General features: G+C 40.7%; 2 protein-coding genes across 3 annotated transcripts in view; one reads left to right on the forward strand and one right to left on the reverse strand.

The window, feature by feature from the left end:
- The first annotated feature begins 1,353 nt into the window (after positions 1–1,353).
- Positions 1,354–9,969, forward strand: gtf2b (general transcription factor IIB). Its single transcript, XM_008433353.3, has 7 exons — positions 1,354–1,463; positions 2,930–3,042; positions 6,015–6,148; positions 7,271–7,417; positions 7,563–7,692; positions 8,299–8,580; positions 9,467–9,969. The coding sequence occupies exons 1-7, from the start codon at positions 1,447–1,449 to the stop codon at positions 9,598–9,600; spliced, it is 957 nt and encodes a 318-aa protein (XP_008431575.1). The 5' UTR covers positions 1,354–1,446; the 3' UTR covers positions 9,601–9,969.
- Positions 9,970–10,263: 294 nt separating this feature from the next.
- pkn2a (protein kinase N2a) overlaps positions 10,264–21,056 on the reverse strand; it is a 40,665-nt gene continuing 29,872 nt past the window's right edge. For both annotated transcript variants that reach the window (XM_008433352.3, XM_008433351.3), the window contains exons 8-23: positions 20,468–20,653; positions 19,491–19,600; positions 19,246–19,389; positions 19,011–19,086; positions 17,820–17,976; positions 17,141–17,267; positions 16,923–17,059; positions 16,697–16,772; positions 16,469–16,560; positions 14,531–14,707; positions 13,720–13,782; positions 13,136–13,212; positions 12,876–13,018; positions 12,695–12,802; positions 12,264–12,344; positions 10,264–12,117 (exon numbers count right to left, since the gene is read on the reverse strand). In XM_008433352.3, the coding sequence (XP_008431574.1) occupies positions 11,914–12,117; positions 12,264–12,344; positions 12,695–12,802; positions 12,876–13,018; positions 13,136–13,212; positions 13,720–13,782; positions 14,531–14,707; positions 16,469–16,560; positions 16,697–16,772; positions 16,923–17,059; positions 17,141–17,267; positions 17,820–17,976; positions 19,011–19,086; positions 19,246–19,389; positions 19,491–19,600; positions 20,468–20,653 (1,958 nt within the window). In that variant the 3' untranslated portion in view covers positions 10,264–11,913. The remainder of the gene's footprint in view (positions 12,118–12,263; positions 12,345–12,694; positions 12,803–12,875; positions 13,019–13,135; positions 13,213–13,719; positions 13,783–14,530; positions 14,708–16,468; positions 16,561–16,696; positions 16,773–16,922; positions 17,060–17,140; positions 17,268–17,819; positions 17,977–19,010; positions 19,087–19,245; positions 19,390–19,490; positions 19,601–20,467; positions 20,654–21,056) is intronic.

Consider the following 21,056-nt stretch of genomic DNA (forward strand, 5'->3'; position numbering starts at 1 on the left):
AAAGCTATATTTTATTTTTCTTCCACTTCAAGATTATCCCCTATGTTGTGTTGGTCAATCACATAAAATACTAACAAAATGGGGAAAAGTTTGCCGCTGTGATATGACAAATGTAAAAAAAAAAAGAAAAAAAAATCAAAGGTAGTGAACAATTTTGCTAAGCATTGTATTACTTGAGCTTTTTCCAAACCACAGAATTTGGCTCAGGGCGGGGATTAAATAAGGGTGCATCTACACAAATCTGTTATAGTATGGCGCCACCTGCTGTCGTCTTTATGCACAAAACAAGTATTGCGTCGTGTTGATAAATCAGTTAAAATGTCTTTGTTATTTTGAAGTTAGAAAGGAAAAGAAGGATGGAAGCAATTTAATAAATGGTTGACTTGTGTTGGGATTAGTGATTTTCCAACCAGGTCAGAGGAATGAAGGAACCGTAGAGTCACAGACTGGCACTGAGTCATGGGCACAAACAGACACAGATGGCTATTCTATTTTTATTTTTACTTGAAGGAAAAAAGAAAATAGTGTTTACATTTTTGAAGAATTTCTTATTTGGGTAAGAAATTCCAAATAAGAATTTGGAACATGAATGGAGGAACATGCAATGCTGCAGCGTTGCATGTTTTCGACTTGTCTGCCTGTATGGCAATTTAAGCTGCAAGCCATGATTAACGAGGTCTGGCTTTGTTCTGTTAAAAGAATCAGCGAGAAAGACTGCCAGCATCTGACAGAGGTTTTCAGACATCTGGGGTCTTTTTGCAGTGTAGATGTCAGAAAATTACAGATCAAACTGTAAAAAAGTACGCTAAAAATATTTAAAGAACAAAACCTGTGAATTTTTATATAATAGAATAGTATTTGGTTAATTTCATTTTGTTTCTATGTCACCAAGACACACACAAAAAAAAACAAATCAAATCACATTTAGTCATACCCAGTCCAATAAAATCAAAAATTATTCCATTCAATTCCATACAGTCCATTCCATTCAATCTGTATCCAATATATACTGATTCAAACACAAGCAGTCTAGTTCCATGCCACTATCAACACGATGTTCCAATTTAGTAGCAGCACCACAAGACAATTAACTGCATAAAGTAAGAGTAAAAGTGAAATGTGCTAAAAAAAAATTTGATTTCATTTAGGAAATCAAAAAAATCTTGGTAATAATGCATAATGGGCAGTGTCTAAAAAAATACTATATATTAATTCTGAATAAGCAAATGTTCAAATTAGTTGTCAAATTCCTACTCAATTATTATAAAATTACAGGGATTATTTGCTCTCGTAGGCAAGTTTTAATAGCGGCGTGTCATGAAAAACAAAATGGAATTTGTTCTCTTTGACTCGCCGTAGTTTAACTGCCACGTGACGGGAACAGCTTATAAATATAGGTGCGCCGTCCCTTCGCCTCTTTGACTAAAGGAAAGAGCGAAGAGTAACATGGCGTCAACGAGTCGGTGCGTAACCACTTTTTCCAACTATGTAGCGGTTTTGTTTTTTTCATAAACGCTTTCAAGATGGCCTGTGGTGAACATATACACTGTTAGCTTTGGAATAGGAATAAAGTATTGTGCTCGTTCTACGAATAAGTCGCTCCTTTCACTACCGTTAGATTTGTTGGGTCTATTGTGCTTGGTGACAGCTAGTTAGCTCGCGGGGTCGTCAGTAGATGCTGCCAGAAGTCGTTGTTGTGTCGCCGCTGCGCTCACATTATTCTGCTTATAAAAATCTACTTTCTCCTGTTTTAAGGTGTTTTATTAAATTAAATTAAAATGAAATAAAAGGTTTAAGCTGTCTATGGATTCCGATTACACTATACAATCAAGACATCTGTAAACAAGCAGGCTATTGTCAACAACTCAAGGCTTCTTATTGTTCGTACAGTCAATACCGCCGTAGTTTGACTGCCACGTGACACCAGCTAATGTTATCAGCTGGAAATTAGTTAAATTATATCCTGAAAAAAATCACCTCGTGGTTCTCATTTCCTTGAATTGGATGCAAAAATATCAAATTAAGGACAGATAAGCTGCTACTCAGCGTATCGACATGTTTATGATCGAGCTTGACCTTTGCTGTAATGACATGTTATTATCTACCTATGGATTCACTTCTGAGCGTCCACTGTGTTTAAGTCTGTCTGCTTCTACCGCTTTGCTCCCTTTACAAGCCGGGCCCCTAAGCTGATCTCTTCAAGGTATGCTCTGTCCTCTGTGTAAACGGGAAGTGAGAGTGAATGTAAAACACAAATAACGGAAAGTTTCCATTTGTAAATTATACTGACAGTAAAAAGGGATTTCATGCTCTCTGTTTCGCAGGTTTTCATTTGGTGTCAATAATTTGGTCTTTTAATGCTCATAACATTCTGCACAGAAAACAGCCTTACAATATCAGCACAGTTAATTCAGTTCTGTAAGGATGCATGCTGCCAGGTTATGCTAATCAATGCATTGATTAACTGATCATCTTTAAATGTTAGTTTCTCCGTGAAAGCTGACATTTTGAGTTTGCTATAAAAAGAAATGTTGACTTAATTCCCGGTAGACATAGTGTTGTGTATTTCTTGCTGAACAATTATTGTCAGGACTTGGAAAACGGACTGAACACAAACCAAGTCTTGTGGAACAAAGTTCTTCATGCAGAGGAGACCATAATGGAACCGCTTTGAAAGAAAAGCTGCGTATAAAACCAGCTCACAGATACGGTGATGGTCGGGACTCTCTCTGCAACAGTCATTGCAACTTGTAGTCGACCGTACCACAGTATGTGGGAGTCAGGTGTGATTGGTAACTCAGTTACCTGAGGTGTTAAGACCAGGTTAAGGGCCAGAGGATCTCTTTGATTCTTCATGTCAGTTCCTACTACAGGAAGCAGACCTGCTTTCATCTGGCTTTGTCAACAGTCTCACTGTTTGCTTTCGCAGTGGAGAATCTCTGGCCTTACCCAAAGTTCACTGTCCCAACCATCCTGATGCGTTACTGGTGGAGGACTACAGAGCAGGCGACATGATTTGTCCTGAATGTGGCCTTGTTGTTGGTGAGTATTTACATGACGAATGTTGAGAATACACCTTCACTAAATCTCTTCTGTCAGTTTAAACCTCACTTTGTTTATGTGTTTCGTCAGTCATTATGACTCACCTTTTTGAAATGTTATGGGATTGCAAATCATAATCCATCAAAAGGCTTGAAATAACTTACATGGAGCTATTATTTTTGATTAAATGTGAAGACTGTAGAGGAACTATGACTAAGTTCACTGTGTGATGCTGCAGTAGCTGACGATGCGGATCAGCGCACGTACCTTAAAAACCCTGTGCAGTCGCTGCCCGCCACGGGGCGTAAAAGCATGTGACGCATTTATAAGGCTTCCTAATAACACGGACTGCATACCAAGTTTTCTGTTGGACAGCACGGACTTCAGACTTTATAAAAGTGGTGTTTTTATATTGGTTTTGTGGTTATTTACTTCAAAATAAAGCCATAAATATGATTGATCATTTCCGCCTTATTTTGTGGGGTCTAAATGTACCACATTTCGTAACAACCAATGAAAATGTGTTGACGGTCTGTTGCTAGGTGGAACGGAGACACGCGGAGAGAGCGGAGGGGGTAGAGGGAGGTTGGCAAGAGACTAGGGCGCAGCGATGCTGTGGATTTTACTAAGAGTGTTTCGATGGGTTTTTTAGACTCTAAGTGTTAGTTAGAGTTCGTGGTGTGTGCAGTGTTAGTAGTAGTTTTGCTAGCGATCGCTGCATGGCTTCATAGCGAGCTCTGACGCACTGGGAAGAGAAAGACTGCACGCCGGGATGACCATTTAGACCTCGACTCCAAAGCAACACCGTTCAAACTTTTTGGTGACTGGAGCTGATCTGAAGGACAGCCACACTGCGGTGTGTTTTAAATCTTTTGTATGACAGTGTGTTGACAAGTTCTGAATTTCCCACTGCAAATTAGCGACATTTTACAATTTCTGAGCTGCAACTCATCTGAGCAAATAAGACAGATCCTAACTGTTTTGGGACATTAATAATTGAACTCGCATATATTTTTAAATGTGTACAATAAATATGTTAGAATAGTTGCAACAGTGCATTATTAACTGTCCACATTCATACATCAGCTTGTCAATCAAGTGTATTTGTATAATACATTTTAGCAACATGGCAAAGTATGTTACATGGTAAAAACTTAAAGAAATCATAAATACATCACATGGTCAGCAGTTATGAAAGCCAATAAACATCACATTTTGTTGAGTGCCATCACCAAAATCATACACTATGTTGGTCATTGTTTCATTTCTTATGGTTCGTTTTTAGTCTGGATCTAAAGGAACTCAGTGTTTCGTCTCTTTTTCAGTTTTCTGGAAGTTTGTTCCAGATGTGTGGTTCGTAGATGCTGAATGCTGCTTCTCTATGTTTGGTTCTGGTTCTGGATGCAGAGCAGAACCAGACCCTGAAGACTGGAAGGTTGCTATGACAACAGCAGATCTTTAGTGTATTGTGATGTTAAGCCGTTCAGTGATTTATAAACTAACAGCAGTGTTTTAAAGTGCTACGGTTTTCATAAGCACATGCGAAGCATAAAGACCTAAAACTTTGGATTTGTGAGTTTCAATGCAAACACTGAAATTGGGATGATGATATATTTGCAATGTATATTATTTGAATTCGTATGAAGATGAGGCTTAACATGAATATACACGAGTTCACTTTGTAACATGAGTTTTAGACAAGTTCAGATTGTTTCATATGTACAATACATATTTATATCTAGTGAGACCTGTGCACATTTTGACATATTTCTAATAAACACAACTATAATTTACTTCTCTTTATCACAACCACTGATATCCAAAAGCAGCAGACATGATGAGGCGCAGCGTCCTGGGAGCTGACACATTCTTCATGTTTTTGCTTCGCCTTCATTTTCTCCAGTAATATTGGATTGTTTTGCTTTTTGATAAATGTCACATTTTGAAACAGATGTTCGAATTAGTTTAACATACAAAAAAAAAAAAAGAAGAAGAATGTCATTGTTGACATTTTCTGCAGCTGATGGCTTTATTCAGAGTATAAACGTTTTGTGTTCATGGTGAGGTCTGAAGTGTAGCACATCCAGCCCAAACATCTCGGAGCCGCTGGGAACGCTGGGTTCTCCGGTAATGAGCCCCTCAGTGCTGGATCGGTCAGGTGGGAGAGGATGAAAGATCAGCTTCTGGCTTGCATTTCTGCTGCAGGCCTCTGAGGAGATGATGACTGCCACTCCCAGTCTGCGACTCACAGCTGAACTGGATTCGAGTCTTTTAGTTTCTCTGAGTCACCTGAAGAGAAACGATCACCTGTTTGGACTGGTCTGTCTGATGTGGCTCTGGTGTCTCTAGATGGTTTAATTTCTCGCTGCTGCTGTGTTGGGACTCTGAAATGGACTTCACCTTCACCTCGATCCGACTAGAATGAAACCTGAACATCATCACAGATCTGGTCTGACACCAGGCTGTGTGCATGAGGCAACAGCATCCAGAATATTACACCATCCTCTAATTATCCCACAGGGATATGGAATATGACAAACAGTGGGATCATCATCATCATCTTCGTCTTCTCTGGAATTTGGCTTCAGTCTGTTGACAGACTCAGTTTCCTGTCAAATTTAACAGGATAGACAGTCCTGAGAGCAGTGGTCAGCATCTGGACACACACCGTATCACGTTTCAGACGGAGACGTCTTCATTTCTAGATGCATTGGAATGAAACCTTGTTGGGTTTTCATCCACTAAATAAGCTCCTGCTGTGGCCAATAGAAGTGAAAGGATTTTTTTTTTTAGGTTTTGAAGGTTAACAGCTCTTTTAGCTTTTTTTACTGATGGTTTGTTTAGAGATACTAAACAGGAAGTAAGACTGGATGAAAGAGCAACTTGTTTACACAAACTGTGTTTTTTTTTCTCCCCAGAATGCTGTATTTTGTTGTTGAGCTGTTTGGTTGATGCAGGCTGTCTGTCTCCAGGTGACCGTGTGATCGACGTGGGCTCTGAGTGGAGGACGTTTTCTAATGAGAAGGCTCTCAAAGATCCATCCAGAGTGGGAGACGCCCAGAACCCCCTGCTCAACGGAGGAGACCTGACCACCATGATCAGCAGGGTGAGCCGCAGTCCAAAGAGAAGCGTCTCTAACAGTGTTACTACGGATGAAATGAGAAATCGGCCCAGTTTCCTTCACTTTGGGTGTTTGGAGATCAGCCCGTACTTTAATGGAAAACCGATTTTATCCTCCGATTTTATCTGAGCCTGAAAAGGTCTGCAAATCAGACACCATCTGTTACAGTGCAGTTCACATGACTGGGGTTCGGATTACTAAGGTGGTGATCGCAGAATGTTCACGGATCAAACCCCAAGCAAAGGACAAATCCAGGGTTTGATATTCTGGTTCTTTAACAAGCAGATTCAGCTTCAGGGTTTATGTTGGTGTGGAATCTGTGTGTGCGGTTTTACAAAGAAAAACGAATAAATACAAATTACAGTCCACCATGAAAACCAATAATTTTGTATGCTGTAAACATTCTATTCACATTACTTGTCTTTTAAGCTTTGCTACTACAGGCCCTTAAACTTAGCTGTATTTGGTAAATAAAATAAAGTATTCTTCTCATTACTCCAGTCTTATCTTACAGTCACTAACAAAGTTAAACTAGCCGCTGTCCCAATCACACCCACCATGTCACGTCTGTTCAGGCGCCATTAGCAACAATCAACCCACTGATGCCAAGTTAGCAACTTTGTTGCTTCATTTACTGACTTTTTCGACACAAAGAATCATTATTGGCCAAAGTCAGAATTCGCAGGTCAGGATTTTTTTAATCATTAATAATTCACAAATTAGTGTATACAAAACAAACATTACACACAAATGGTTATTTGATACAAAATACCAAATAACCATTTAGATAAGAAGACAAATGACAAAAATAATAAAACCAAACAAACGTCTGAAAATCCAGGCATGGTTAACGATAGTCAACACGCTGTTGCCAACTTAGCAACTTTGTTGCTTTATTTACTGACGTTTTAGACACACAAAAAAAAAAATCAATATTGGCCAAAATCCTAACCAGCAGCTGAGGCGTTTGGATCGGTGCGCTCCTCTCTCTGCCTGACGGTTCCTCCTGGTTGAGGCTCAAGTGACCGTCAGCTGTCATCTCCTCGCTGCGGTCTGACGTGTGAGTCGCGTGTTTCTGTTGACATGTTGAAAGCGTTTCCTCCACAGGGAACGGGCGCGGCCAGCTTTGACGAGTTCGGCAACTCAAAGTACCAGAACCGGCGGACCATGAGCAGCTCTGACCGGGCCATGCTGAACGCCTTCAAAGAGATCAGCACCATGGCGGATCGCATCAACCTGCCGAGAAACATCGTAGTAAGTTCAGAGAGAGGAGATGGATTCCTCAACCCGGTTGGTTGGTTCGGAACCGGTCTTCTTCTCGCCCTGAACGTCACATTGATCCATTTCAAAGTTTCCATGTTGAACATTTTTACTTTAACTGCTCCGTTTGGCTTCTCAGGACAGAACGAACAACCTGTTCAAGCAGGTTTATGAGCAGAAGAGTCTGAAGGGGCGAGCCAACGACGCCATCGCCTCAGCCTGCCTCTACATCGCCTGCAGACAAGAGGGCGTACCAAGGACATTTAAAGGTCAGACTTGTTTTCTCTATCTGGTAAGAATACAGCTGATTTTCTCTTGGCTTTTTAGTGAAATATGGCTGCTTGATATGCATGAAAAACGTATCACTACACAAGCGCTTCATATCTGAAATACAGCCAACCTGGTGGCACAACGTTTCCTCTTTAATCCAGTTTAATCCAGCCTGTTCTTTTTATATTTAAGCAGTTATGAGACATGGCGGGAAAACCTGAAGCTGCTGCTGCATAAGTTACTCAACAGGTTGTTGCTAGGCAACCAAAGAGTGAACGAGTTAATGCCACCAGCCTTGCTTATTTAGCTGAGAGAGGTTGAGGTGTAAGGCCTTTCCTCTGCCTACATCCCCCAGAATGCTGTTCAGTGATGGATCAGAGTTCAGTGAATTTTCTATATATGGAATATTCTATCAGACATATAACCTATAATATCTATTGTGATATATGTGGTTATTGATTTATTGTCCAGCCTTACTGTGAAAGCTGCTGTTATGGGAACAAATAATCCCATTTTCAACCAAGAATGTATCTTATGTAGGTCATTTTCTTTACAGTTGAGAAACAGACTAAATCAGTACTAAATCATCACGTGGTCTCTTCCAGAGATCTGCGCCGTCTCCAGGATCTCAAAGAAGGAGATCGGCAGGTGCTTCAAGCTGATCCTGAAGGCTCTGGAGACCAGCGTGGACCTCATCACCACAGGAGACTTCATGTCCCGCTTCTGCTCCAACCTGGGCCTGCCGAAGCAGGTGCAAATGGCCGCCACCTTCATCGCCAGGAAAGCGGTGGAGCTGGACCTGGTGCCCGGCAGGAGCCCCATCTCGGTGGCCGCTGCAGCCATCTACATGGCCTCCCAGGCCTCCGCTGAGAAGAAGACCCAGAAAGGTGAGAGGTTCTGTGGAAACACTTCTGGCTCTCACCAGCTGCGTTTCCATCACAAATGTGCGCAAAACTTTGTCGCTATTCCACTAAAGTAGAAAAAACACAATTTCACAATTGCGGTGTTTCCATTAAGTAAGAAATTAATTGAACGTCACACATGAATAAGTTTGTTCAAGACATTAAAAATCATGACGGGGACAGATGTTTTCAGTTACATGAGATATATTCACAATTCAGAGGAAACATTGGTGTCTTATTCAGGCATTAGAGCAGCTACAAACGCAGCATTTTGGGGAAATTAGTCTATAGTTTTACAGAAGAGTTATAGATTCAACATGTTCAAATGACACAATCTCTCATGAGGTGGCGCTGTGGAGCCCTGGTGGAATCAGCTGAACTTTGTCTAAAAAACCCCCCACAAGAACAAAAATGTATGTGTTATGTACCAGATAATCCTTCCTTAAGGCTGCAGCATATAACTTCTATAAAAAGTTTTTTTTTTTACGTATTTGTTAAAATTGTCACTATGTTGTGATACTGAGATACTGACATTATAATATGAAACAGATATTTAGCTCCTGCTGCCAGCGGCAGACATACACTGCTCTCATAAACGGCCAATCAGAGCCAGGGGGCGGGGCTTAGCACTGCTCATCACTCCCTTACTCTGCTGTGCTACAGCTAGCTCCTCGTAACAGATCTTGCCAAGAATGCTAAAGCTAGTTAACATGTCCACCATTTCTGAAGATAAACTCAAGGAGGAGGTGGAAGAGCTTGATTATTTTCAGATTATCTGTCTCGTACTATCCTTTAATAACATGGTGATAGTTTGTTAAATATGTCAACATTTTCTACATGCTTCAAGTTTTTTGCTTGTTTCCCCCCCCAGAAATCGGCGATATCGCTGGCGTTGCCGACGTCACCATCAGACAGTCCTACCGACTCATCTACCCACGCGCAGCAGAACTTTTCCCTCCAGACTTTAAGTTTGACACGCCTGTTGATAAACTGCCTCAACTGTGAACTAGACTCCGCCTACTCATTGCTGAAGTTTCTCTGCTGTACATTTTTCTGTTGGTTTAGGGTTTGAATATTCTTTGGTCATGCTCAAAACAAGCAGCCTTCATGGAGGCACTGTGACAGGAATACAGCAGACACACATTCCAGAGCTTGAATAAACAGCTTGCAGACTGTACTTGCAGTATTTCATTTGACTGTATATACTGTACCATGTATATATGTCCAAGCAGGAAAACGTTAACTTGACGCTTTGCAATTTTAGGCTCTTTTCATATTGTATACACAAAGCATTTGTTTTGTAGAAAAATTTGCCAGGTTCTATTTTGTTTGAATTGTTTCAAGTAATTAAAAAAATAAAACATTTTCAATTAATCAGCTCATGGTTTGAATTAAAACCTTCACATGTTGCTGCACACTGCTAGTCAGCTGGCTGTAGGAAGGTATGAGACGTCACACAGATGAAATCAGCTGTGTGAAAACATTTTGCAACTTGATTATTAACCTAATACGAGCTTGCTTGTTAAAAAAACATTTACAATCAGCTGATTGTAAATTATATGTACGGTAGTTTTTTCAATCTTAAATTTGACTTGCATTAGATGGAGCCTACTGTATTTCAGTAGCTACATTAAGCCAGGATGTTTCAGCAGTGAGATAAAAATGAGCCAATATTACAAATGTTTAATCTGTGCATTCTTGATAGGTAACAGTGACTGCAAAGATGCCTTTTCTTAACATTATACACCAGGATGAATGAGAACAGTTGTGATTTGGGTAATTTGTACCATCCATTCAGTTTATATCTGTTCTGGAAACAACATGCACAAGCACATAAAAAACCACTTTGTACATTCTATTTCCATAATTAAGAAATGTAGATAAACTATTGATAAAATTAGTGCTTTCAGCTTACCTGTGTACATACAGTATGCATATAATATACCCCCTGCCCCTCTGTAGTGATTCATAAGCAGGTCTGAAATATTGAATCAGTCATATTTAACATGCACACCGACAGGAAGTCAGCTGGAAACATCCAATCAGATTTAAGGAGGAAGCACGTGCTTTAATGGCGTTTTAACATTAAAAACTAGATGTAGTGTCTTACCTGAAAAATGAAAATAAACTCGTCAGTTTTGGTGTGCTGATTTTACTGAGGTATCTTTAGTCAAAGTTCTGTCCATCACAACTGGCTGGGGACAAGAAAACATTTTAGCAGCTAAGGGTTGAGTTCAGCTCGATTTCCATAGCTGCGCTGATGCCACCAACAGGACACATTAGGGTTATTGTAGAGAAAAAGAAGTTTCTGTCAAAAAAAAAAATCTTTTTCTTTTTTTGATTAATTAGAAATGTTCTAGAAAAACAATTTGACTTTTTAATCTCAAGAAATTTCTAACATTTGCTCAAATTTTGAGATTAATTTCTTAAAGTTTTGACTTTTGAAACTAAAAAAATGTCTTCTAGAAAAATTCTGAAATTAATCTCAAAATTGTGGGGGTTTTTTCCTAGAAAATGTTTGACTTCTCAAACTCAGAAACAAGACGCTTTGACAAGAAAAATTCTGAGATAATCTAAAAATTTCTTTTTTCCTATCTACAATGGCCCCACTATGCTGTTGTAACCTTGTGGGCATTGAAATGTCATGCTTCCATCTAGTCTATTTTAAAGCATTTTAAAAAAGGACATCTTGGATTTTTTCTCTAGAAGTGACTGGTTGAACTGCTCGCCAGAGGGGAAACCTTTTTTTTTTTTCAAGTCAGGAAGCTGCTGTAGTAGTCAAGATGTTAGCTGTAGCTGACCGTTCAGTGACCAAGCCTTCACTGAACACCAGGTCCAGATATGATCCAAGCTGAGGGATTTACAAGAGCACATAAAACAACACATCAAATATGTGACTGAATATAATCTGTACATGTTTTTTTTGTTTCTTTTTTTTAAATCTGAAGACAGCAACACTGAATAATGTGATTGTAATGGTGCCGTCTTCACAGTCCGTATGGAAAACATTCTCAGTGGTCAGTCAACGGACACGGCAGCAATCTGTGCAGGATCTCCCTACACCTTCCATCCAACACAATTCCATTCAATAAAAAAAAAAAACAACAATCTCGTGGATTAAAAAAAACAAACAACATCTGAGGTCCTTGTAGAGGTCATCTAGATTTTCTTCTCAATGGCACAGTTTGTTCTCTCAACATTTTGGGCAGGGAGGAAGAAAGGAAGTAAGGAAGGATTGTTTATAAAAGGTGAGCTCTAGTCATCGCCGAGCTGTTTAGTTCACAGTGTGTGTGTGTGTTTGTGTCTTTGAAGGTGAAGCTAACACCAGTCAGCGATGTAATCAAAGTCAGAAAATAGGTTCTGCTCCTCGGAGCTCAGGACTCGGGGTTCTCTGGGGGGGGTTAAAATCGGAGCCTCTGAGGTAAATTCATCGTCGAAGTTGCTGACATCGTTGGTGCCCTGGATGGTCGGTACGAACGGCGGCTTCACCTTCTTGGCCAGCAAGCCGTCCCAGTCCAAGTTCTACCGACGCGCACGCACGCGCACACACACACACACACACACACACACACACACACACACACACACACACACACACACACTGCAGTTAGCATTCTGGTTAAGCATCATTTTAATAAAGAACGCCTGGGTTTTTCTTCCCCTCTTACCCTGAAGAATAGATGTTTCTTAACTTCCTCTGCATCTCTTTCTCCTGCTCCCAGACGGCGCTCCGGGCTCCTCCTCAAGAGCTGTGAAGAAAGAAAACATGACTCATTGAAACACCTCAAAAAATATATCAGCTTAACTTAATGTATATGATGGATTTTATTTGGATTTTAAAATTATTTTAAGGATTTTTATTAGAGCTAGTTATAAAACATTGTATCAGGGGGGAAACGATTTGGTTCAGACACTGTACTCAATTCTCTCAGTAGCCACTAGAGGGCGTCTAGATTTATGATTTTTCAGTGCCTTTCAAAAACATTGATACTTCCTGAACCTTTTGACATTTTATCAGGTTCCAACCGCTGACCTCGGTGTGTTATACTGGGACACAGATTAATGCGACTCATTAGTGTGGACTCATCCTGACACACACCCTCCTCATGATGGAGATGGCCTCGGTGGAGAGGAAGCGTGGGTAGCGGACTTCGTCGTTCACGATGCTGTCGAACACCTCCTCCTCGTCATCGCCGGGAAACGGTGACTGGACACAAACATGGACGGTTACAGGAAGCCCTGCCTTGCTCACAGTAATCCACCCGGAGACGGCAGCTCACCTCTCCCACCAGCATCTCGAAGATGAGCACGCCCAGCCCCCACCAGTCCACGGCGCGGGTGTACGACGTCTCCGTTAAAACCTCTGGGGCCAGGAACTCCGGCGTGCCGCAGAAGGTGCTGGTGCGATCCCTGAAGCCCATTCCTGAGAACAGGACGCACTGATCAGAACCAACGCCGCTTCACAGCGCACTCTGCTGACCGGACCGGATCAAGCAGGAGCATTTTATTGAAGTAGTGTTCATTCAATCGGTCATCTTACCTTCTTTGCAAAGGCCAAAGTCAGCAATCTTCACGTATCCCTCTGTGTCCAGGAGCAGGTTGTCCAGCTTCAGGTCTCTGAGGATCACACACACCTCCCGTTATATATATATATATATATATATATATATAGTTTTCATAAGATTCCAGAGTTCAAGTTTATTTTTAAAAACATATTAGTGAACATGTGTACATGTAAATACATGAGGTGGCTCATTTCCATCTCTATTCCTGTTGGCAAAAGGATAAAAAAAAAAACACTAAATAAAACTACAGAACAAAAAATACATAAATCACCTTAAGATCTATATGTTTTACTAAATCTGACATTTTTGGCTTTCAAAGAGCCAGTTTTTAAGATTTAAAAAAAAATGAGACGAGAAGTGAAAGGTCACATATATATGTGTTTAAAAACTAGCATGACCTACTTCAGTTTTCCTATGTGGAACTGAACCATCAACCCTAGAAGTTGTTATTGATTTTGTGATAAAGTGTCATTTCACTATAAACGAGTTAAAAAATCCCTTGGATTTGTTTCCCAGAGATCAACGTTTGACTGAGCATTCAGCATCCAGAGGAACATACCTGTACACTATCTTGTGGTCGTGTAAAAACTGTAATCCCAGAACGACACATGCTGCATAAAATCTGCAAGAGGACAGAATGGCAATAAGAACATGGCCGTCACCGAGGAGAGCACAGAAACAGAGAAAATAGTTTGAGCATCAAATCAAATGGTTTTCACACTAGTTGTGGTTGTGATGGTGATGGGGAAACTCCACAAGCTGGATGAAAGCTAGATATTAACATCTGAAACTTGGAGACGGGATACAGTGTCCAGGAGCTGGACTACCTGCTCCTGGACACTGACGGGATACCGATATTATCCCATTTCCGGGATAATACTGAAACAAATTCTAGATCGGTATGCGTGACAATGTTCCCAATACATAAGGGCAGATCTATTTAGTCTGTGCTATGCTCTGAGCAACATCATGCTTTAACATAGATTGTTAAATTATATTTAGAATTCCTAATTTCACTTTCTGAACCTTTTAAAGAAGGTTTGCTGCAGTTTATTTTTTTATACGTTTGAACAAGGTAGTCAACCTGTTTTTGTCAGTTTCAGTCTCTTTATTATTTATTTTTACATTGACTGTTCTACTTCTAACTGCACTGACAGAAAGTTGTTTTACATATTTGACCGAGCTTGTGAAGCTGTTGCTGCATTAAGTGTTGGTACAGGTGCAGAGTTATCAGATTAATTTGTAACTCAGTGTATTTATGTCTGTTTAAAAAAAAGAACATTTTCAGTCAATTCAGCTCAATACTAAAAATGTCACCAGCGGCGCTCAGAATGTGTGTGTGACCAACAGGAAGCTGCAGCGCCACTCACACTGCCCGGGGCTCAGAGAACACGTCGGCGTGGATGTGCATCATCAGGTCGCCTCCCGCTGCGTACTCCATCACAAAGCAGACGTGCTCCGACGTCTGGAAGCACGCAAACAAGTTGACCAGGAAGGGGTGGCGGACGCTGTTGACCGTCTCAAAAATCCTCTTCTCACACATCAGACTGGAAGGCAGAGACAGAGACAGCTGGACTCCAGCAACAGGCAGGACTTCAATGGAGTTAGCATGAGGACAAGCATGATGCTAGTCTTGTGTGTTTGTATAGACTAGCGGTTCTCAACGTGGGCGGTACCGCCCCCCAGGGGGCGTTCAAAGGATGGCAGGGGGCGCTGGAGGACATTTTTACAAAAGGGGGGCGCTGGGATGCCTCTGGGGGGCGTTTGGTCGAAGGTAAACTTTACACCTTATATGCACAACAACGCCAGTTTAGACTTTGAGCAACTTGTTAAAACTGTATTGTGTAACATTAAATCATGCTTGGCTGCAACTGTATCGATAGCAGCTCTTCTTCTATTCAGTGTTTGTTAGCTTCTGTTAGCTTCTTGGCGCAGCTCCGTTCTCCTGCTACTGGTAGCTAAAATCAAGACACCCTCACTGTGTATCCCTCTGAAAAATGAACCCATTTAAATAAAGAAATCCCTCCATGGGTGATACCACGATAGAGAGCGTTCATTTTATAGCGTTAACACCGACTTAAAAAAAAAGTGACTTAAAAAAAAAAGACGCGCACATTGCGCAAAACTCTGAAACAGGAGAAGCAGGACATAAAACAGAGCGACGAACTAGAGAGAAGAAGAGCTATGATTAATGTAGTTACAGTTCTATCCATGTTTTAATGTTGCAGAGCTCAGTCGTTTTGCAAATAGATAAAAGTTTAAACTGGCATGTTGTACATCTTTTATCTGGTCATTTTGTGGAATATTTAATAACTAGAAAATGGCACAAAATAAGAATATTTTTTCCACTCTGATTGGCTGCTGTTAGGCCTACAGATTTTAACTTGAATGTTCATTGCATTTTTCATAGACACCTGTGAAAATAATTTCTATTCCCTTGACTTTTTTGTTCTCTGGGAAATTATTTTTGATGATAAATACAGAAACAAGTATAAAAATCAAAACATCTACAATAGTAATAGTAATATTAATTATAAAATAATGGTCAGTGCAAAGTAGCCTACAAATTCTTTGGTGGGGGGCGGTAAGGGACCTGGATAAAGGCCAGGGGAGCGCTGGCCCGAAAAAGGTCGAGAAACACTGGTATAGACGATAAAACGACAAAGTATGTCTGAGGCGCCTGCCATTTGGCACTCATTTAAAGGGCCAGTTCAGAATTTTGAAGTAGTTGAGATTTCATTTCAACATCTCTAGTTACAAAACGTTACATATTAGAGTTCAGCTGAATTATTTTACACTTAGAATAAAACATTTAAGTGTGCCATTTTTATACCACAATTTGAGATTGATTAAACAATTATTCTATTTGTAAAAACGCCAATATTTAAAGATGAGCCTTAAGGATGAGTCAAAATTGTTTAATAATCACAATAATAAAAAAAAACTAATCAAAGTAGAGCCAGTATTAAAAAGAAGCAGGAGTGTTCTGTCTAGATTTTGATAAACAGTCTAAGTTTGACTGTTGGCTTAAAAATCTGGGAAGTGAGTTCATACACCAACATATGATGTACATGACTGTTTTTGATGACTGTGTTATTCCTGACAAAATGTATTGTTTGTTTTCAAGTTGGTGTCTGTCTGATGTTTTTATGACGTAAAGCACTTTGAATGGCCTTGTTGCCGAAATGTGATATACAAATCAAATTGACTGATTCATTCACAGGTTGTGACAAGAATCCTTAACCTTTGAGAGTCTGGCATTATGCTTAGTGCGCACGTCCAGTCTGAGGACAGTTAGAACTGCTTACCTGTCCACCTCATCTCGAGCCACAATGTCTCCTTTCTTCAAAGCTTTAATGGCAAACATCTCGCCCGTGCTTTTATATTCTGATAACAGCACCTGCAGAACAAAAATGATTAGGAAATCGGTGAGCTTATTTAAATCTATCGGAAAGGCATGAGCCAAATATGGCGATCTGGGAGAAAATAATGTTTGAAAGGAGTCTGCCTGTGAGAAAACACCCAGAAGAACTTACCTTTCCAAAGTGACCACGTCCAAGAACCGCCACACATTTAAAATCTTGGAGACTGAAGTGGAACTGCTCTTCTTCCCTTGAGGAGAGATAAATGGATGCAATGTTGGCTAGAGATGCCAGGGGGCAGCATTTACACAAATAAAAACCAGTGGATGTGTCACAGATGTAGAATCAAAAAGAGTAAAATTGTGAGAGTCTGACAAAGACAAAGACCATTCGGTCCTACCTTATCTCTGAGTCCTTCTGGATGGAAGTGAGCTCCAGGTTGGGATGCTGGAACTCTGGCTCCAGAACCCCGTCAGCGTCTGGTTCCAGAACTGTGCTGATTCTCTTGTTCAGGAAGTTGAATTCACTCAGTGCATCCTGCAGACACACACAGGTAATGACATGTGTTGGGTGGGGCGTCATCACAGACACCGTGCTGCTCCTGTGGCAGAATCCCACCTCCACTTCCTGCTTGTTGGGCATCTTGTTCTGTGCAGGTGGTTCTCTGACATCATCAGATGCTGCGTAGTGTTTGGGTCCTGGTGTGGGTTCTTTGTCGAAATCCAGCTTGGTCACCAGTGGATCGCTGTGAGTGGAGCAGAGGAGGGGGAGTTTTATTTTACATCTTTTAAGAGACAACAGAAGAACCCTCAAATTATTCAGCTTCACCTTATAGTCACAGTTAGATAGAAGTAGTACACCAATAAATCTGACCCAACTTCCTTTATTTTGTTAGATCAGTGATCAGCAATCTGAAAATCAGACACTGTCCTCTTCTTCTTTCTGCTATGTGAGAGAGCTGACTATTAGCCCTGTCCACCAGGTCGTCAACCATTGCTGGCAACTTAGCAACTTTGTAGCTCTATGAAGAGATTTTTCAAAAAAGAAAAAAGAAAATTTGGTATCAGCCTAAATTGGTTTTAAAGATTGGTGATCGGCCAGAATGCTCAGACACACACAGACCATTATACCAGAAGTGTGCTGGTAACTTCAAAAAATACATACACTAAAGAATATTTGACCAAGTTTTAAAATACAGATTGACATCTTTGTGCATAAACTTGACTTCTCGCCCCCAAGCAAAAGAAAAAACAGTCCAAAAGCACCATATACAGCCCAGAATGATGTGCTGGTTCACCTGCTGGGTGTGGGGGAACCAGGAATGCTGCCATGACCCATCTCAGGAGTTTGGGGGCTGAAAGAGTTAGTGCTGAGATTGGGTATGGCTCTTCTCACCAGCCGCCCCCAGGTGGCGATGTTGATGTTCATCTGGGGGGCTCGTGGGAAGGTCTTACCTGATGAGAACAAATGAGAGGGAAACAAAGCGAGAAATATGACGGAAAGCATGGGCTGTGTGAATCAAAGGCTAAAAGAAAACAACATTTCAGATCAGTTGATTTAAAAATACATATATTTTAAGTGAGGCGGTTTCATTTCTCTAAATGAGGGCTCTGCAGTGTGCGGCTCTTATTAACTTTGGTCAAAAACACTAACATATTAGTGTTTTAAACTCCAACAGTAATAAAAAAATGCTGCTTGTTTTCATGTAATATAAGCAAAACATTTTCACAAAGAGTAACAACAATATAAAGAAAAATTATTTTTTAAAAAAATAAATGTTCTTCGGCTGCAAAGTATGTGTTTTTTTTTAAAGGAATTTTATTAGAAAGATTTTATGTTCCATTGAAAAATTATGTTCATTCCTTTAGTTTTTAGGTCTTATTTTAATACCTAAAAACAAAAACAAAAATGCTTTTTTTAACTCTCCTGCGGTCTTAGTGTGTCATTCAGCAAATGTTACAGTTGGACAGCGAGGAAGCGCTAGGCTTGTCCAGTCAGACCAAACACGATGAAAAATGCACAGCAGATGAGAACAATGTTCCCAATCGGTCTAAGAGATGTAATCAGGGTCTCAACAACCAGTTTCAAACCTGGAGCCCGACTTATCACCCTGAAAAAAACAAAAACAATACTTGTGTACAGTGCTGTGAAGAAGTATTTGCCCTCCTAAAAATTTCTTCTGCTTTCGTTTTTGTTTGTCACTCTAATATTCTAATTCTAATATAGTACCTGAAACCACACACACAAAAAACATGTAGAAGCATGTTGTACTAGTCAATGCAACCCCGCTTGACCGTTCACAGACTTAAAAACAAGTAGGGTCTAATTGACCCCGTCTCCTTGGGAGGGTCAATTTTAATAAGTTAAGCTAAATAAGATAATTGGCTTTGTATAGCTTTAGTATTTCATGTAGCATCATTCAATAAAAATAAAATCAAACTTCCACCACAGTCCACCGTAAAACACTGATGAAGTAGCAACACCTCACCTTGTTGTTTAGAGAAAATCTTTTTTTGTCTTTGCAGCTTTGGTCTTCTCTCAATAACAGGGTTGAAAAATGTTACCTAAAAAAAAAAAGAGAGAAAAAAATAGAATAGCTAAAAAAAAAACATACATTCACTGTGACACCAAAGCTGTGTTATTCCTACTGCAAATTATGAATATAGAAACACTGATCATCCTTTTATGGGCTTGAAATACTTGGTGAGTGTGGCTGGACCTACCTCAGCAAACAGCATCCCCTGTGGCTCCAGGTACAGACACATTCCATGACGCTGGTTGTCCAGGAAGTCCTCCAGCCTCAGGAACTTGACAGCGCAGAGGGAACGCCAGTCCCGCCAGTACACAGAGATCTCCAACTCTCGAGACTGCAGGACAGAACCGGGTCAGCAGCAGCAGCAAACATTTACTTGGAGCAGAACGGCCCAGCAGGCAGCGCAGGTGGAGATCAAAGGCAGATGTGTGTTACCCGATCCAGCTCCAGTGTAAACTTCTGGTCCCAGGCCTGGTTGCTGACGGGCTTCCAGCTCGTCTGTCCGACCACCGTGTTGTCCAGCTTCAGGACGGCGCTGATCTCATCTGGAGAAAACACACTGAGCTGTCAGGTTGTTTCTAATAAGACCACAGTTGACATTTCTTTTGGGTGTATTATTAACTCATTATACAAACTGCTTAATATCATTTTCTTTGTAAATAATCTGACTTTTTTTTTAGAATACTTATAAGGTGTTTTACTAGGGGTGCACCGATTATCAATCTTTAAAAAGCCTGACCTGCTGATTTTAGCCGACATAGTTACTTTTGTCTGAAAAGTCACTAAATATTGCAATAAAGTTGCTAAATATGCAACCATGGGGTGATTATTGTTAACCACACACATTCATTTCTCAGAACATTCATTTACCCTGGAACATTTTTGTGTGTCTGTGTGTTAGCACATTCAGTAGCACACACAAGGTTGACTGATGGTGCTTAGACTGTGGCTTATCACCATCTGATTGGTTGTTTCTGGCCAACTATTGCGATCTGCACATTTCTGCAGATAGCAATAGTAGCAAAAGGACGAGGCGAAGAAGCTCCATCTTTCACAGGTTATCTGTCTTATATTCTACTGCCACATTAGTGACAGTTTCAACAAATATGTAAAACACAACATTTTTAATAAAACTTACATGCTGCAGCTTTAAAACACTATAAAACAAATCTGGGATTGGTGATATGTTGTACACCTGCTGGACTCACTCAGCGTTTGGGGACATAATCAGCATAAACAAACCAGGTTTCAAACATTTACTAGAAGTGCACATAAAAACCAGCCTTGTAGATAAAAAGGGAACCAGAAGTCAAGAAACCTCTTGTGAAAATGTGCGAGAATGGCCCCAGAAAGCTCCCCTGGTTCTTCAGTTTCCATCCCAACAGAGTCAGAGGGATGTGAGGTGTACTTACTGGAGAGCTCCTCGCTCTTCGTGAGGTTCCTGGAGCTCACGCCTCGGTTCCTGTTGGCTCGGCTAATGAAGGATGAGCGCGTCTCGCTGGGGCTCCAGCCAGGCAGCGGGCTGGGGGCCGCCTTGGAACGGCCGGGGACATTTTCCAGAAGATCCTGGCAGCCCATGAGTCTGACATCTAATGTGCCTGAGAACAAAAGTAACAAACCAGTCAGTGTGTGGAAGGTTGCTTTTTATACTGCAGCAGCAGCAGAAATGCAAATATGACTCGTTTAATGAGTTTGACTAGTCTAGTCTTGCACGTAGACTAGTATGACATTCAGGTTCGACCGATTCACAACAACAAGTAGTAATTATATTTTATTAGAGGAAGCCAACAAGCTGACTCTATGAGCGACTGTTGACTAAAATAAAATAAAACACACACCAGACCTATGAGGTCTAACTGAATCTCAGTTTTAGTTTTAAGGCCTGCTTATGGAAGCTTAATCCAGCCAAAGCCTGATACCTCAGCAGAATTAAATAAATCCCACATTTATATGCATCAGCATCAGCTTTAAAGAGAAGCCCACTCATCCTCAGACAGATGA

This window comes from Poecilia reticulata, chromosome 17, assembly GCF_904066995.2.
Source record: "Poecilia reticulata chromosome 17, P_reticulata-male-v2, whole genome shotgun sequence".
Taxonomy (NCBI): domain Eukaryota; kingdom Metazoa; phylum Chordata; class Actinopteri; order Cyprinodontiformes; family Poeciliidae; genus Poecilia; species Poecilia reticulata.

What these genes read in the sequence shown, in the direction of transcription:
- gtf2b (XM_008433353.3), top strand. An exon ending in TGACCACCATGATCAGCAGG is followed by an intron (nt 6,149 to 7,270) that starts GTGAGCCGCAGT and finishes TTTCCTCCACAG; the next exon opens with GGAACGGGCGCGGCCAGCTT. An exon ending in ACCTGCCGAGAAACATCGTA is followed by an intron (nt 7,418 to 7,562) that starts GTAAGTTCAGAG and finishes TTGGCTTCTCAG; the next exon opens with GACAGAACGAACAACCTGTT.